The 17,584-nt window shown below is 27.8% G+C and overlaps 2 protein-coding genes and 1 long non-coding RNA gene across 3 annotated transcripts; 1 reads left to right on the forward strand and 2 right to left on the reverse strand.

The window, feature by feature from the left end:
* Positions 1-2,543: 2,543 nt before the first annotated feature.
* LOC128392367 (uncharacterized) lies at positions 2,544-10,051 on the reverse strand. The gene is made up of 3 exons (XM_053352385.1): positions 9,695-10,051; positions 2,767-2,830; positions 2,544-2,691 (listed from the first exon to the last, which is right to left on the reverse strand). The coding sequence occupies exons 1-3, from the start codon at positions 9,764-9,766 to the stop codon at positions 2,579-2,581; spliced, it is 249 nt and encodes an 82-aa protein (XP_053208360.1). The 5' UTR covers positions 9,767-10,051; the 3' UTR covers positions 2,544-2,578.
* Positions 10,052-10,641: 590 nt separating this feature from the next.
* Positions 10,642-16,401, reverse strand: LOC128392333 (uncharacterized transporter slc-17.2-like). The gene is made up of 5 exons (XM_053352343.1): positions 15,446-16,401; positions 12,282-12,827; positions 11,908-12,187; positions 11,583-11,824; positions 10,642-11,490 (listed from the first exon to the last, which is right to left on the reverse strand). The coding sequence occupies exons 1-5, from the start codon at positions 15,740-15,742 to the stop codon at positions 11,260-11,262; spliced, it is 1,596 nt and encodes a 531-aa protein (XP_053208318.1). The 5' UTR covers positions 15,743-16,401; the 3' UTR covers positions 10,642-11,259.
* Positions 14,822-15,578, forward strand: LOC128392372 (uncharacterized). The gene is made up of 2 exons (XR_008325988.1): positions 14,822-15,276; positions 15,356-15,578. It is a non-coding gene; the product is annotated as an uncharacterized LOC128392372 (long non-coding RNA).
* Positions 16,402-17,584: the final 1,183 nt, after the last annotated feature.

Below are 17,584 nucleotides of genomic sequence, written 5' to 3' on the forward strand. Positions count from 1 at the left end.
TCAATATCAACTTTAAACACTTGATAATCCTAAAAATCATCAGAATCATGATGAAATATCTCAGGTTAACTGAATCAATTCCCCATGTGAATTGTTAAGATTTTGTTTATTGATCAACTTAATTGAATCACGTCAATTTTTTATGATTTACTAGGATTTAAATTTACTTTTTCCTTTAGAGAATAGTTTTCTCAATAAATTGTTGTTGACCATTTAGATTGATCCTAAATCATTTGAATAAACTGATAAATTATCAAGAGAAATCAATATGAAATTTAATCCAATCAATTTGAAGATCTAAGATCCGATGATTAATGTTAATTGTGTTGATAACAAATTGATTGTTTGCAACAAATTAAATTGGCTGGTTGATGTTGACTAACAGTTATGATTAGTGTTTATTTAAGTTAATCACTTTTGGGATATTTTAATCAACATTTACATTTTCATATTATCTGTTATATCAATTGATTAGTTAATTTACGTTTGAACAATTTATTAATCCAGTTTGTTGCTTGTTTACATCAAATGTTCAATTTGATGTAGCAATTAAACAATTTCCGTTACAATTAGCAAACAATTTAAATGAGAGTTAATTATCAATGTCTATTAAATTGTCTCAATTAAAATATCAATTTTTCTAGTTTAATTTAATTGAAGTTATTGACAATTGATTTCTAGTAACTGTTAATCAGTTAATTGACTGTAAATTATTAAATCTCATTGATTTGAAATTAATGTGATCATTAATCATTCATAATCATCACCGAATTAATTAAATCTGATCAGACACTAAATCAGAAATGATTGAATGAAGATTATGATGAGAATCAAGTTAATCAATCAATAGTTTATAATGAACTGTTAAAGATCAAGGACAATTAAGATTTATGAACATGATTAAGTTATGAAAAGACTATTCAAATTGAGATTAAATTTTCATGGATCAATAAAATTAGTTGATTAATCACTTGTATTAAAATCCTCTGATCATTCAACTCGGTGTAAATTTTAACAATCAATATTTTCAGTGTCTTGATTGTTAATATAATCGTTTCGATAACCAAATTTAATCGAAGTGTAATCAACAATTAAGTTGAATAACAACATTTGACCTCTTCGAGTGGTCAAACCATTATTACAATCAAACTAATTGTGCAATTGGAAACCACATTGTAATTTAATCTTAAGCTGATTTATAACAATGAATACAAATGATGATGATGATTTATGAATGAAAATCGATAACAATCAAATGATTAATAGTAATTTAATTGTTGCGATTAATTTAAATTGATAACATTTGAAAATCTTTGTTAAAACAAATTGTGAATTTGCCTGTTAATTTGATCACCAAAATTTTCATCACTAATTGTGATGATTAAAAGATTAGCCATAATCTAGTTAAAAGTAATTAATCAAATTACTGACACTCTAATTTAATAATACTCTGCCAGCTTAATTGTGATAATCAACGTGACGATTAATTTGATCGTTTTGATGGTTATGTATTAGATTGTTGAATTTAATTCCCACCGATTTGAAAACTTTAATCTGTTAATCAGTGAAATCTAATCAATCATCAAGCAAGAGAATATGTTTAAAATTTAATTCAATTTACAGTCTCTTAATTGTCACAAATTATCTTGATAATTTAAACTTGGAAAAAGGATTAAAGTTAATCAACAATAGCGATTATAAGATATTCATGGTAGTTTAATTTGGAATCAGTCGAATGCAATTAATTAGTTAATTGCTAACACGTAAATGGAACCAAGTTTCATCACTCTCATTAATAGATTGATCAATCTAATTGTCTCCACGATTGATTGTTCAGTTGATTGTTTTTAAACGATATAAAACTATTTACCTTTACAATCAATCGTCACACCAAAATATTGATTGGATTTCAATAGTTGCTATTACAATCAATCATCCAGCTTTAATTGTAATCTTAATTGTCAAGTAAAACTTTCCAATAATAAACCATTTTTATAACTCCAGCAATTAATTTTTTTTTTCTTGTAATAATCAATAATTTCAACGATTTGAACTGACAAATGATCTGAACAATTAAATCCTTCATGATTAATAATAAGTAACCTGGAATCGTTTTGAATTTTGGTTAATAATTTAATTGTTAATCATTATAATGATGATTTCTTACAACAATTAACTAAATCAACTATAAATCTTTTATGATGACCATTGATTAATGATTAATTTTTTAATGGTCAAGTTAATTGTTATTGTTTATTCAAATTAGAAAGCCAAATGTAATATAAATCAACTATTAATGTTTACTTATTGAATTGAATAGCTCAACATCTAACAATTAATACCTTAATTCTGATATTATTGTAATGATTATCATTAAATGTTGGAAGAAAATTTAATTGCTATTATATTTAATCAAATCAATACTTTTAATAACTAACAATCAAATTTAAATTAAAAGTGTTTAAGTTAATTTGTTAATGATTTTCACACTAATCACTTTATGAGATTTCCTTATAACTATAATCTATTGTTAATATTAGATGTTAATGTGTAATTGATTAGCTTAATTACTGATTAATTAATAGTTAAATTGTTCAATACTTACCACACATAAACCTATGATTAACAATACTGATGAGACAACACAAAATCCGGACATAATAATCATAAGTATTGTGATTATAAGGAGACCTGAAACAATTAGTAAATTATTGGAGTCAATTTTAGTAACCATGATTAGCTTTGATTGTTACAATTAAATATTACCTGGAGTTTGAACAACCAGTTCAAAATGTAAGGCACTGATCATAACCACAATAGTATAAAGTATCTGTGAAAATGAAATCAAATAAACAATTAGCTTGATTGTTACTCGATAATTAAAGTAATATTAGATAAGCGAAAAGCATAATTAACTTTACTAATAACATTATTTAACCTTTTATAACAATCCCAATGAATGATGATTACAATTAATTTGACTATCGTAATTAACCTAGACATTAATCATCACAATCTAACTGTTAATTTTACTGATAATTGGCTATAATAATCAACCTAATTACAACCTTCACTGTTAATCAAGAGTTAGATACAATCATTTGAGTCTTTTTAATCAAATCATTTGAGAATCAAATTTCGCTAAGTAATCAATTAACATTACCAATCATACAGCTCGAAACAGTAAAATTTATTTATATTGTAATACCTTTGATTATTATGTTTGATTACCAACAATTGCATATTACAACAATTGATTCCTTTGCCTGTCAAAATAATCAAAGTAAACTAATTACCGAAAGTCTGTCTTTAATCAATGACAATTGGACCTTAAGATAAGAAACAGAATCAATATAAACAAATAATATTAACATGACGATTCCAATGAAAATACAAATTATATTGTTTTCTCATCCAATTGATTATAAAAACTATCTGATTAAACTAAGAATTGGACAATTCTTAGCTTAATAGTAAATGTAAACAAATGATCAAATCAATAAGAGAATCAGCTGATTTTTTAAGTCCCTGAAAATAAGAAATGAAACTTAAAATGATTTCGAGATTTTTAATTACCAGAGTTTCCATATTTGCATCATGATAATCACTAAGTGAGAGTAAGTTAATTGTCTTGATAACAATTATGATAATTTAGCGATGTCTCGATTGTCTTATTGTTGATGTCCAGGGAGGAGTGAAGATATTACTCCCTGGTAATTTAGCTAACTAAGAATAATCAATAAAAAGGAAAAGAATAATTTTTAAGACAAATCTCTCTCTCTCTCTCTCTCTCTCTCTCTCTCTCTCCTTTCTCTCATTTTCTCTGTATGAAGAGATTCAGAGAAAAGAAAATTCTTGTTCTAGAGTTTCATCATGTTCCAACTGAATTTCCAAATTCTTGAGAATTCATTGTAAACATTTCATCTCAAAAACCTTTGAATATTTATCATCTTTCAAGGGTTGAATAAGGTTTCAGATTTATCCACCGGTGGGAATAATATGGTCCAAATTCATTCATGAATAATCATTCAAGTATCATCATCACGATTCTCATGAAATTCAACTTTAGATCAATCAAAGTTACTATTAAACATTAATTTAAACTCAACATTTCAATAAATTCAATTCTGAGTCGAAAAAAAAAGTTCCAAATGCATTAAAAAGATTGAACCTTCAATCCCAATTAGATTCTCCTTAATTGTTCACATATCTCTCTTAGATATCAATTAATTTGGGTCGACTGGAATTGATTTTACAAGTAGTTAATCAATTTGCTCACCGTCATGATGAATCTTCATCATTCTGATAAAAAAATATCACATTTATAAGAATGAACATAAAAAGATAAATATTAATATTAATAAATGATTACTGATAATACCTTTTATCCAGGTAACTCATCAATTCTCATGTGAGTTTACCTGAACATGATAATTGGTTCAGTTTATTTTGTTTTCACCATCGTCTAAATATATAAAACAAGTCTTATGATTAACAATTTAGTAAATTGTTAGGTGGAGATGATGACAATCATCATGATAACCATGATGAAGGTGAAAACTTTCAAGACTCAATATCAACTTTAAACACTTGATAATCCTAAAAATCATCAGAATCATGATGAAATATCTCAGGTTAACTGAATCAATTCCCCATGTGAATTGTTAAGATTTTGTTTATTGATCAACTTAATTGAATCACGTCAATTTTTATGATTTACTAGGTTTAAATTTACTTTTCCTTTAGAATAGTTTTCTCAATAAATTGTTGTTGACCATTTAGATTGATCCTAAATCATTTGAATAAACTGATAAATTATCAAGAGAAATCAATATGAAATTTAATCCAATCAATTTGAAGATCTAAGATCCGATGATTAATGTTAATTGTGTTGATAACAAATTGATTGTTTGCAACAAATTAAATTGGCTGGTTGATGTTGACTAACAGTTATGATTAGTGTTTATTTAAGTTAATCACTTTTGGGATATTTTAATCAACATTTACATTTTCATATTATCTGTTATATCAATTGATTAGTTAATTTACGTTTGAACAATTTATTAATCCAGTTTGTTGCTTGTTTACATCAAATGTTCAATTTGGTGTAGCAATTAAACAATTTCCGTTACAATTAGCAAACAATTTAAATGAGAGTTAATTATCAATGTCTATTAAATTGTCTCAATTAAAATATCAATTTTTCTAGTTTAATTTAATTGAAGTTATTGACAATTGATTTCTAGTAACAGTTAATCAGTTAATTGACTGTAAATTATTAAATCTCATTGATTTGAAATTAATGTGATCATTAATCATTCATAATCATCACCGAATTAATTAAATCTGATCAGACACTAAATCAGAAATGATTGAATGAAGATTATGATGAGAATCAAGTTAATCAATCAATAGTTTATAATGAACTGTTAAAGATCAAGGACAATTAAGATTTATGAACATGATTAAGTTATGAAAAGACTATTCAAATTGAGATTAAATTTTCATGGATCAATAAAATTAGTTGATTAATCACTTGTATTAAAATCCTCTGATCATTCAACTCGGTGTAAATTTTAACAATCAATATTTTCAGTGTCTTGATTGTTAATATAATCGTTTCGATAACCAAATTTAATCGAAGTGTAATCAACAATTAAGTTGAATAACAACATTTGACCTCTTCGAGTGGTCAAACCATTATTACAATCAAACTAATTGTGCAATTGGAAACCACATTGTAATTTAATCTTAAGCAATTTATAATGAATACAAATGATGATGATGATTTATGAATGAAAATCGATAACAATCAAATGATTAATAGTAATTTAATTGTTGCGATTAATTTAAATTGATAACATTTGAAAATCTTTGTTAAAACAGTGAATTTGCTCACCGAAATTTTCATCACTAATTGTGATGATTAAAAGATTAGCCATAATCTAGTTAAAAGTAATTAATCAAATTACTGACACTCTAATTTAATAATACTCTGCCAGCTTAATTGTGATAATCAACGTGACGATTAATTTGATCGTTTTGATGGTTATGTAGATTGTTGAATTTAATTCCCACCGATTTAAAAACTTTAATCTGTTAATCAGTGAAATCTAATCAATCATCAAGCAAGAGAATATGTTTAAAATTTAATTCAATTTACAGTCTCTTAATTGTCACAAATTATCTTGATAATTTAAACTTGGAAAAAGGATTAAAGTTAATCAACAATAGCGATTATAAGATATTCATGGTAGTTTAATTTGGAATCAGTCGAATGCAATTAATTAGTTAATTGCTAACACGTAAATGGAACCAAGTTTCATCACTCTCATTAAAAGATTGATCAATCTAATTGTCTCCACGATTGATTGTTCAGTTGATTGTTTTTAAACGATATAAAACTATTTACCTTTACAATCAATCGTCACACCAAAATATTGATTGGATTTCAATAGTTGCTATTACAATCAATCATCCAGCTTTAATTGTAATCTTAATTGTCAAGTAAAACTTTCCAATAATAAACCATTTTTATAACTCCAGCAATTAATTTTTTTTCTTGTAATAATCAATAATTTCAACGAGTTGAACTGACAAATGATCTGAACAATTAAATCCTTCATGATTAATAATAAGTAACCTGGAATCGTTTTGAATTTTGGTTAATAATTTAATTGTTAATCATTATAATGATGATTTCTAACATTAACTTGACAATAAAACATAAACATTTAATTTAATTGCATAACTAAGACTTCAAGAAGTGAATTGATTAACCATCAGCAATCAGATATTTCAAATGATTCCGTTAATTAATTACATTTGTCTCTATGATTATTATCGTTACGATTCATTAACAATTAAGCTTTTTTTTGTTTTCAATGAAACCTAATTAGTTATCATTAATTTCATTCATTTCGAGTTGTTTATTGATTTTAATTGTGTCATTCTGATTATTTAACTAATTGTAATATAAAAGCTCAATAGAAATACAAAAAAAACTAATCAATAGATTGAGAAGCAAATTTATGTATTGAAAAGTAAATGATTTATATTTACATTACTAATTGTCGTTCTAATTGTAAAGAACTAGTAAATTGTTACAATCAATCATTTGAAAAGGTTCACAAATTAATGATCAACCAAAAGTAAATTGATATAATGATGAAAAGGATTAGTTATTATGAAATTACTATAACAGTTTGAGATCTAATTTGATTTCACAATCAGTAAATTGTTATTGTTATTTTTTCTGATTATAAAACTTGAACTGACCCTTATAATTGAAAATTAAAGGTCAACAGTTAACTGATTAACTGATCAAACAAAAATGTTGAAAAATGTTGAATGAAAAATTGAATTACTGATGAAAAACCCATTGAAGTGCTTTCATAACAATCAAAATTAATTCATCTTCACATTGATAATACAATTTGACAATTGTAAACAATCAATGGGAATTAATATTAAGTAAACATGACGAGTAAATCATTTCATGATTGTTAGATAATATATTTGATGATAAAAGGTGAGGACAATCAGTAAATCATAAAATTACTTGATAAAAGCAAACTTAACACTCAACATTCAATCAATGGGATGACCAATGGTCAGTAAATGATGAGAACAAGAATAAAAAAAAAGTTCAATAACAAATGAGAATCAGATTAATAAATGTTGAATGATAATCGCCTTGTGATGACAACATGATGATCATCATCATGATGAACATGAGACGAAAAAAATCTCATTCCAATGATGAAGATTCTGATCTCAGCTCATTTCTGGCAATTTCTCCCCTCATCCTTTTGAAAAGCTCAGCATCATCACCACCATCATGAAAATGATCATCATCCTGATGATCAACACCAGATAATTGATTTCTTAGTAATTGAATCTCTTTTTTTTCAGAATCTTCTTCCTTTTTTTGTAGCTTCATTAGATAATTTTAAAACTGTAATAATATCATGATGATGTTGATGATGATGATGATGATCATGATCATGATGAGATAACTGAATACAAAATGCTGAATTCAACAGAAAAGGAAAGAAAAAGAAATCGAAAGGAAAAAAGTTCCAAATTGGAAAATATTCTCAGCACGTTGAGATATTTTCTGTGTATCCCAGGGTATTAACGATAAACATTAGTGAAGGATGAAAATCGTTGCCATGAAAAAATATCCGATTATGTATCAATTATTTAATCGTCTTAACAATTTGCTAATCATCGTCTGGATCTCAAGTGTCTCAACTAATTAGGATCGCAATTAAAATTGCTGGTAAACAACAACTTAAACCTCAACCAGTTCAACGAGCTAATTGTTAATTCCCAGTCCTAAATATCATTTGGGTGTCATGATTATATCTTGTTTATTATTCACCTTGAACTGAATCAGTAAATCATGAGAAGTGATTAAAATATTATAATACAATCAAAATTTTCATTATTTGTATTGTTATATCAACATTTACATTTAAAATCCTTTGTCGTTGTGAAATTGGTTTGACTATTATCATGAAATAATGATGATTATGATGAAATGAAATTCATTGATTTGATTTCAAGTTGTTTATTATTTATATTTTTCATGATAACTAAGTGTCTCATTTGTTTATCATGTTTGTGTTTCCGATTCAGTTTCAGTTTCCTTATCATGGTAACATTTTCATCTGATAGTTTCCTTATGATGATTATCATCATGGTGATAATCTAAGATATGAAGATGACAAAAATTCATGATCTAGTTTCAGTTATATAACATTTTTGTTTTTCTCCTTTCAGATTCCTAATCGATTCAGTTATTATTATCATGGAATCAGTCTGGAAACAATTTGGCAAGTTTGGTGCAAAAAAATTTCCACCATGATAACAGATAATAACTTATCATGGTTATCATGGATTTCAGTTTCAATCCAATTGAGATAAACAATTTAAACCATTGGAATAACAACTTTTTTCATCACAATAAAGGACTTGAGGAAAAAAATATCATTCGGATTTAACTTGGTTAACGTTTCATTGTTATCGTTGAATAAAATTCATGATAATCATCAGAATCAGAATCATCATCATCATCATGATAATAGGAAGATAAATGGAAATGGATTCTAATAAAAAGGGTGAGAACTTTTTTTTCGTTAGCTCTGAACAATTCGAGACTTATTTTTCGTTCCAACGATTTTCATTCAACGAAAGTTGATCCAGCAAATTATGTTAATCATCATGAATGAATTTCTTGTATTATCTTGATTATCATCAACACTTTTCTGTCATAATTTATGGTTTAAACAATCTTGTGATCTAAATTGTTACTATTAATTTGATTTACCAATTGTAATTTGGTTAGGTTACAATTTGTTCATTCTAGATAAATGTTATTCATTGTGATTAATATTTAAATTAGTTTGATTAATCTGTTGTTTTTTTTACACTCACAACAATTGAAAATTAAGTTAATGTTGATTATATTTATTGATTAACACAATTTATTAATAGTCGTTAATATGAAAAGTTCAACATTCAAGTTAACAGTTAACAGTTTTCAAGATTAGTATTTAATCAAGTTCACTTTGATTTGATTCTCAATTGTGTTGATAGTTAGTAATAATTTTGATTTGAACGTAATTTAATTGTTACAATTATCTGATATTTAAATTGTCAATTTAAAAGTGAAATTAATTGTACTTACCAAAGTATAAGAAGCAGTTAAAAAACTACCTTTCCTCAGGGAGAAACCACAACAAGATTTAATTAAAGCCATTTAATTAAATGAGTTTGTAACAATTTAAATCAACAATTATAACGATGATGATAATGATTAACTGATTGTCATAAATGATAAACTGTCAAAAGTTTAAGGGATTACATTGAATCCTTAAAACTGAAAAGTTGAATAAGTTCAACTATTAGAAACACCAATTAACTAATCAAAATCTGAACCTTAATCATTATATTGAAATAAACTCATTCCAAGAATAACCAAAGTTATAATGATGAAAACTCAGTTCTGAATGAGTATTATCATTGATATGATGATGATGATGATGATGATGATGAGCATCATGATGAAAAGGATCATCATCCCCATGAGTTTGCGTTGTTATCTCATCACTGAACTTTATTCAGGATTCAAGGTGTAAAGGTTATCAAAGGGAATACATTGTAATAAGATTTCCTTTGAATTAATAAGTTGATGTTTTGATGATGATGATGATGAGCATCATGATGAAAAGGATCATCATCCCCATGAGTTTGCGTTGTTATCTCATCACTGAACTTTATTCAGGATTCAAGGTGTAAAGGTTATCAAAGGGAATACATTGTAATAAGATTTCCTTTGAATTAATAAGTTGATGTTTTTTCTTGATTATTTATTGTTGTCATCTAATTAGATTGAAGTAACAATCAATGACAAGAAAACACTTTGATCATGAGGGTGAACTCAACTCATTTCATGAAATGATAATATTTCACCGGCAGATATTTTTTCATGGTAATTTTCATGGATATTAAAGTTTAATAGTCGACATCATTTATTTTTTTTGTTGTTACTTTTGGTCTTATATTTTTCTTATTTTTATCATGAAATCTTGATAATATACTGAACTTATTCAACTTGAATTTCTCAATAAGAGATTAGTTATATTAATAGTTTTTTATTTTTAATTTTTGATACAAAGGTAATGATATTTAAATGCTGTGAGTATCAAAGATTTGAATGTTTTCACTTTGTCAGCTATTTAAAACTATTGGTGATCATGATGAAGATGATGAAGATGATGGAAAGGTGGAGTTGATGATGATGCTCATGAGAAAATTTAAAACCAAGGCCCGGTTCTGATGGAATAGTTGAGATGATGATGATGATGATGATGATAATCCAATGTAATGACCACACCTTTCTTGGATTTGGTGAATGAAAAAGTTATAAGATGAAAAGTAGATTTCAGAGATTGGGAATAAAAAGCAATAAATATAAATATAGATGAGGAAGAAAATGTTTACAGGGAATGGAATTGGAAACTTGGGAGTAGAAATGTTTTCTTTTTTCTCCTCTTTTGTCAATATTGCTTGATAATAACAATTTGATTGACTGGTTACTTTGTTGTCACCATCAATGATCATGATAAAGGTAAATTGTTATCGGAAAATTGCAGCTATTTGGATGATATTGTTTGAATTGGAGACTTTTTTTTGTGACATTGGGAATGAGGATCAAGTCGAAGATCAAGAAGAAGATTTTGAGAGTGAGTTTTAAAGACTAGATATTTGAGCGGAAAAGATTGGATGAGAAATCTTCCTTCTAACTGGATGGATTGACGGGTTCATATATTGGCCTTTTTCTGTTAGATTTTCTTTCGATCGGCTTGGTGACATTCCCCATGTTTGTGGTTCAGTTGTCGATAAAAATATAAATACTATTGCCGTGAAGGTCATAAAAGCTGCTGTTATGTAAAAGATTGTCGACCAACCCGCTTGAGTGTCCTGGTTAATAAAAAAGAAGAGAAAAAGATTAGTTTAGATTTTTGTTTCTAATTTAATTGTTATTTGAGTCTCGTTGGTAACAATTAACTTACCCCGTCTTTCAAAACGAAACCAACAATCATTGGAGCTATGAAACCTGTCGCTGAACCAATTGTATTTGTAATACCGAAAATGGTTCCCGATATATCAGGAGCTATTTCAGATACGATTGGCATATCGCCTCCGGCATTTCCACCAAAAGCAAACATGGATACGATTAAAAGGAGTTTGATAAATGAAGGGTCCAATGGGACTTTAGCAATAACTACAAGAGCTGCTGAAGGTACCAAGAGAGCTGGAAGAAAAATAAATCAAATTCAATCAGAATCAATGATAATCATGTTAAATTTGGATGATTGATGTGAATGATTAACTTACCTATGGATTCACAAACTTTTCGAGTCCTGGTTCGAGAGAGGTAATTTCTTTTCATCAGAAATTTGGTAATTGGACCAGAAGACAGTTGAGATACACAAAGAGCAATATAAAGTAGTCCATTAAGTGATCCATTCTCATTTAAATCCATTCCCAATTGACTCTCCATGTAAGCAGGAATCTTGGTGTTAACAATCATGTAACCGAATCCGGTTCCTGCTTTAGCTAAAGTAACAGCCCAAAGAACTGGTGAAGTAAGAACCGATTTCCAATCAACTTTAACCTGAGAGAGAGAGAGAAAAAAATACAATTATAATTATAATCCAACGAAAGAAAAATCAACAAAGTAGATTAACAATTAGAAAATAAATTGTTACCTTTGGATCATCAATATGAGCATTAGCTTGTTCGAGGTAAAACTTTTCGTACTCGGAAATGTGCTTATTGGTACAAGGAGTTGGTGTAACAATAAAGTACCAAAGTAATGGGATAATTAAGTTAATTGCTCCGGTGAAATAAAAGGCTAATGGCCATCCACCAATTAGTGTTTGCTTACAGAACCAAGCGGTAATTGGCATAATTGCTGCAGTACCTAAATTTGATCCAACGATCATCAAACAAATAGGAATTGAAATTTCCTCAGGCGAAAACCATTTACTGAATAGGACGTAAAGTGATGATAACATTGGTGCATGAGCGATTCCAATGATAACTCGGACAATTGAAATAGCCACTGGTCCATGATAACTTAATAAAGGTGTTAACAAGGTACAAACTGCAGCAATTAGATGAGCAATTATATTTAAATGAACTACATTATAACGATCAGCAAGATAACCTAAAATTATTTGAAAACCAGCGAATCCATAATAATAAGATCCCAAAATAATTCCTTGAGCACCTTGACTCCAATCAAATGAAATCTAAACATTTAGAAAAAGGAGAAAATATTTAATTAGATTGTATTGATTAAGAGAAAAATTAATGGATCAAAATCAAATTAATTTATGTTAATCAACTCGCTCTCCCTCTCGTTCATAATATTAAGCTTCTTTCATTAATTTTCTGCTTATTAGCTGGAAATTAGGTGAAAAAAACAAAACAATTTCACATTATCATGTAAATAACTGAATTAATAATCATATTTATATGATAATTTTGTTTCGAATTGAGAAAATGTCTATTAAATGTTGTGGAAAATTATTAATAAATCTACAATTGATTAGATTGTGTTGACTATTAACTAATGTATGTAACTGTTATCGATAAGTTAACACATAATCACAATCTTTGTGAATTAATTGTTGATAAAGTACCGATTGAATTTCAAGTGTGAATCATAACTTATTATTTACGTAATTAGTAAATCACAAGTTTAAAAAGAAATACAATTAACAGACTTGTGATTATTTTCATTAATCAATAATCTGTCAAAAGGATTTGATTATCTTGCAACAGAAGCACTTGCTTTTTGTTGTTCAGTACTTTCTGTTACAATTAAATCAATAATAACTATCGATGATTATGATTATCAAAAGATAGTTAATATTGAAGTTCTAAATGAAATATTGATTCAAATGTTTTCCCATAAATCACAATCTCATTTGAATTGATTAATAAATTGAAAGATAATGTGATGAATGAAAGTATATGAGTAAATCAACTCATTAGATTATTATAGTTGATTGTTAATCATCATCTTTGATCCATGAATTAGTTGATAAGCCATGTAAGCAATTGGGAGATTCTTGATTTGTTGGTGTAGCCATCATGTTGGAAATTGATCCCGTGTAGAAATTGATACTCAGATTAGTTCAACTGGATCGATTTTGATTGTTACTGATCATCAATATAAACCATAAGTTCAAATTTCATCAGATAATATTGATATCGATTAACTTTGGATGTTTGATCGTACGAAAACAAAGTCGATCTCAATTGGATTAACTTAAGCACAAGAAGAGTAAAAAGTGATCAACCTTTAGTTTTAATCACTTTGTTTTTCTTTAATTCGATTCGATCTTCAATCTTGCATAGGAAATGTTGACAATTTAACACCAGAACAATCAAATTAACCATTAATTGTTTACGTATTATTTTGTTTTTCTGCGTCTCAAATGAAACCAGAGAATCAGGAGGAAAGTAAACAATCAACACCGTTGATTTCCGATCATTGTTCATCATAAACATTCAGCTAATTCGAAAGAAATTTGTTGTCAATCAAACATCACAATTAACCATAGAAAACCTGATCATCACCATTAGATAATAGATGAGGTTATGAAGTTTCCTCGACAACAACCAAAACCATCGGGCTGATCTTCCAGAGGTTAGATTAATTTCCAGAGTCACAATTGGTTTTGTTTCTATCTCTTCATCAGCTTTCAACGTTTTCCATTGTAATTATATCACAATTACAATCAGTAACAATTAAGTTAAATGATAGTTTTTACATATTAGATTAATAGTTAACATCGATTGTCCTTGATTTCCAATAATCAACATCACCTATACAACATGTTGCTTAGCATAAAGATTAACCCTTTTCAATCACCGTTTCTATAAATACAATAAAAGTACTTAAGAAAATGTTGCCGTGTTCAGTGGATTAACTAATCCAGTCATATGAATTTGTACACAATTTGTTAATCTCATTAATCTGAGGAAAACATTACAATTAAAATGGTGAAATCATTTCCATTACAACGTTAGCTTAAAGATGGCGATTAACTTATATGAAGTGATTGATAAAAATCAGAAGGGGAAATTTAATTTCTTTTGTTTCTTTCTCAGGTCAACCATTGACATTCAGTTTGTTTGTCACCAATTGAATTACGTGATGATCAAGGTGATCAAGATACAATTAAAATGAATGTTAATCTTGAAGATAATACTTGATGATTAACTAATTAAAAAAAAATACTCAAAACAACTTGAATATGAAAAATTTGTATCACCAAAAGACAAGAGGCTCAACCACTTAATTAACATTCGTGACAAAATAGAAACTATTTGATTGGATTGATTAGACTGTTGATGTGACATTTACAATTAATTAGTGATTAAAGTATTTAATCAAAGGGGAACAATTTAAATTGAGTTGATAAAGTTGATGGAACAATTGAAATTCAAAAACGACAGAATCTTTTGTAGTTGCTGAAAGAAAACACAGATGTCACTAGTCTTAAATTTTTGTCGAAAAAAAATTTTTTCAAATTTTTTGGTTCGAAAATTTTAATTCAATTCAATTGTTGTGTCTTTTTAATTTAATTGTTTTGATTGATATTCATTTATTTCTGTGTCTAATTGTTTTAATTTCTAATTAATTAGACTCTTTTATGAGTAATTCTGTGGAATTTTTCTGTCGAAAGGGTAAATTGTTGTGTGAATTTGAAGAAAATTCTTTTTGTTGGTTTAATGTTTTGGTTTTTTCTTTCTTGCCGGTTTATAGATTTGGAGATTCATTTGGATGTTTAATGATTTTTGTGTTCACTGATTTCGATTGATGGAATTAGGAAAAAATAGGATTGCAAGTTCTTACCTTGTTAACATTTCCTGATGGCTCCTTGTCCAACATACTAATCATGGCTACACTCAGATTGGCTCGGGCGGCATACATAACGGCCGATGAGAGGCAAGCAATTAAAGCGATGTAATAACGGAAAGGAAAGATCGGCTTTTTGACCACATGTAACTTGAATGGCAATTCGTGAGTGGGACCAAATATTGTTCGACCACCAATTACACTTATAGCGGGAACAACATTAGCTGGATGATGACTTGGAACACTAATAACAGGATAGATGATCGTTGAGGTTTTTTTCGATGGTGTTTTCATCTTCAATGTCAGCGGACTTGATACCTGGACTTTTTCTATATCAAGCGAAGAGTTTAACTCTAATTACGATTTAATCAAATCGAGAGGGAGAAAAAGTTACGGAAATTACAAGAAAAGTGAAACAAATTTAAAATCAAATGGTCAACAATAAGTTTATTCACTCAAAAAAAAAGTATCTCAATCAATCTTACAAAGTAAGTTTCAATTTTTTTTTTCGAAATATATTATTAATATGAAAGTACAATTATAAGAAAAGGGATAATAAAAATAAAGAATAATTCAATTGAGGAGAGAAATTAATAATATATCAACAAGTTGGTAGGGTTAAGTTTGTTTTGTAAAAGCTTAATTAACTTTGAACAGTTAAATCTAATTGTTTGGGTTCTTATATAAATAGTTAAGCTACTCGGTGTTAAATAACAACGAAAACATTTTTATCATTGAATATATATTAATTATCATTATTATTTCATTTCATTTCATTCCTCCAGGTATTCATTGTGGAAATAGATTGAAATTAACAGGGGAAAGAAAACTCTGGTACACGATTAACGGTATTGCCCATCTTTCGTTGTCGCATTCATATCTTTTCCTAAGATCATCTTCATCTTCCTTTTCATCGTCATCATCATCATCATCATCATCCAATTCTTATCATAATCAACACCTTCTATTATTTATCATGATGGTTATGATCATCTGTTCATCACTTATCACATAATATTTTCTCAATTCTCTCCGCCTTTCTTAAGAGGAGGAAAGGGAAAGGTGGGAATAATTTTATCCAATCTCAATGGTAACAACAAAGGATAGAGGGAGAGTCCCACGTGAGTAAATTTTATCATCTTGTTTCATATAAAACAAATGGGGGAAAATGAACAACAGTGAGTAACCCTGTTTCCCCTGATGTGAATGTTTACCTCGTATGGTTTAACCTTTAATCACAATTAAGGGTCACTTTGAGGCCAAATAGTTTAACCAAATTGACATTATCATCTTGCTCATCTTATAACCTATCCAATGATACCAAGTTTCACCTTAATCGTTGATCTAAGTGATTCTTAATCGTTACCTTTCTTGGGTCATTTTCGGTATTGACCATCTCATTTTTGTTCCTATTCAACGTTAACCCGTTTTCTTTTTGATTATTTAACCTTTTTTATCAAATTAATTTATTTTTCTTTCCTTCGTTTATGGTTTTAATTGTAATTACGCCAAAAAACAATCAACTACAATATCGGAATTGTGAATATATATATTTGTGCAAACGGATTATTTAAAGAAAAGCCTAAAATTAAAGGTAGATCAAATTTATCCGACTTTAATTAACTAATTAATTTTGATTCCTATGTTCCTGAAGTTTAATTGGATCAATTTCACGACATTTGAAATTGAACTGCTACAATAATCAGATATTAAAGCTTGTTACTAAGGGCTCGTTGAGAGCAATTATATTAACGATTTCTAACAAATCAAATTAATAACAATTAACCAACTAATTGATTATTTTAAATTTGCTTAAAATTTCTTAATTTCATTAAATTACTTAACAGTTATCGTTAGATTTTTGTATCAAAGTATTTGTTCAATAGTAACGATCTAAGCTTAGAGATTAGTTCGTCGGCTTACCGGATTTAGATTTAATTAATCTCTTTGTTTTTGTATCGTTCGTTATTTTTGCAATGTCCATTTGAACTTCTCGAAAATGATCGACTTTTCGTCATGAATTTTCGTGCTGTTAGTTACTGATTTAATTGCAATCGTTGATCGCTATCTTTTAGTCCCATGATGATGATTCTTTTAGTAAATAAGCGACTTTCTCCTTGACACTAATTGTATCAA

The sequence above is a fragment of the Panonychus citri genome, unplaced genomic scaffold (assembly GCF_014898815.1).
Source record: "Panonychus citri isolate SS breed McGregor unplaced genomic scaffold, ASM1489881v1 Contig00136, whole genome shotgun sequence".
Lineage (NCBI taxonomy): Eukaryota > Metazoa > Arthropoda > Arachnida > Trombidiformes > Tetranychidae > Panonychus > Panonychus citri.

Bases quoted from the DNA above. Each gene is read 5' to 3' on its own strand.
- LOC128392367 (XM_053352385.1), bottom strand. From the start codon at position 9,766: ATGGCTTTAATTAAATCTTGTTGTGGTTTCTCCCTGAGGAAAGGTAGT. The intron at 2,831-9,694 runs GTAAGTACAATT...TCATTTTCACAG, and splicing joins TAACTGCTTCTTATACTTTG to ATACTTTATACTATTGTGGT. The intron at 2,692-2,766 runs GTAATATTTAAT...TAATTGTTTCAG, and splicing joins ACTGGTTGTTCAAACTCCAG to GTCTCCTTATAATCACAATA.
- LOC128392333 (XM_053352343.1), bottom strand. From the start codon at position 15,742: ATGAAAACACCATCGAAAAAAACCTCAACGATCATCTATCCTGTTATT. The intron at 11,825-11,907 runs GTAAGTTAATCA...TTTTTCTTCCAG, and splicing joins AAAAGTTTGTGAATCCATAG to CTCTCTTGGTACCTTCAGCA. The intron at 11,491-11,582 runs GTAAGTTAATTG...TTTATTAACCAG, and splicing joins GTTTCGTTTTGAAAGACGGG to GACACTCAAGCGGGTTGGTC.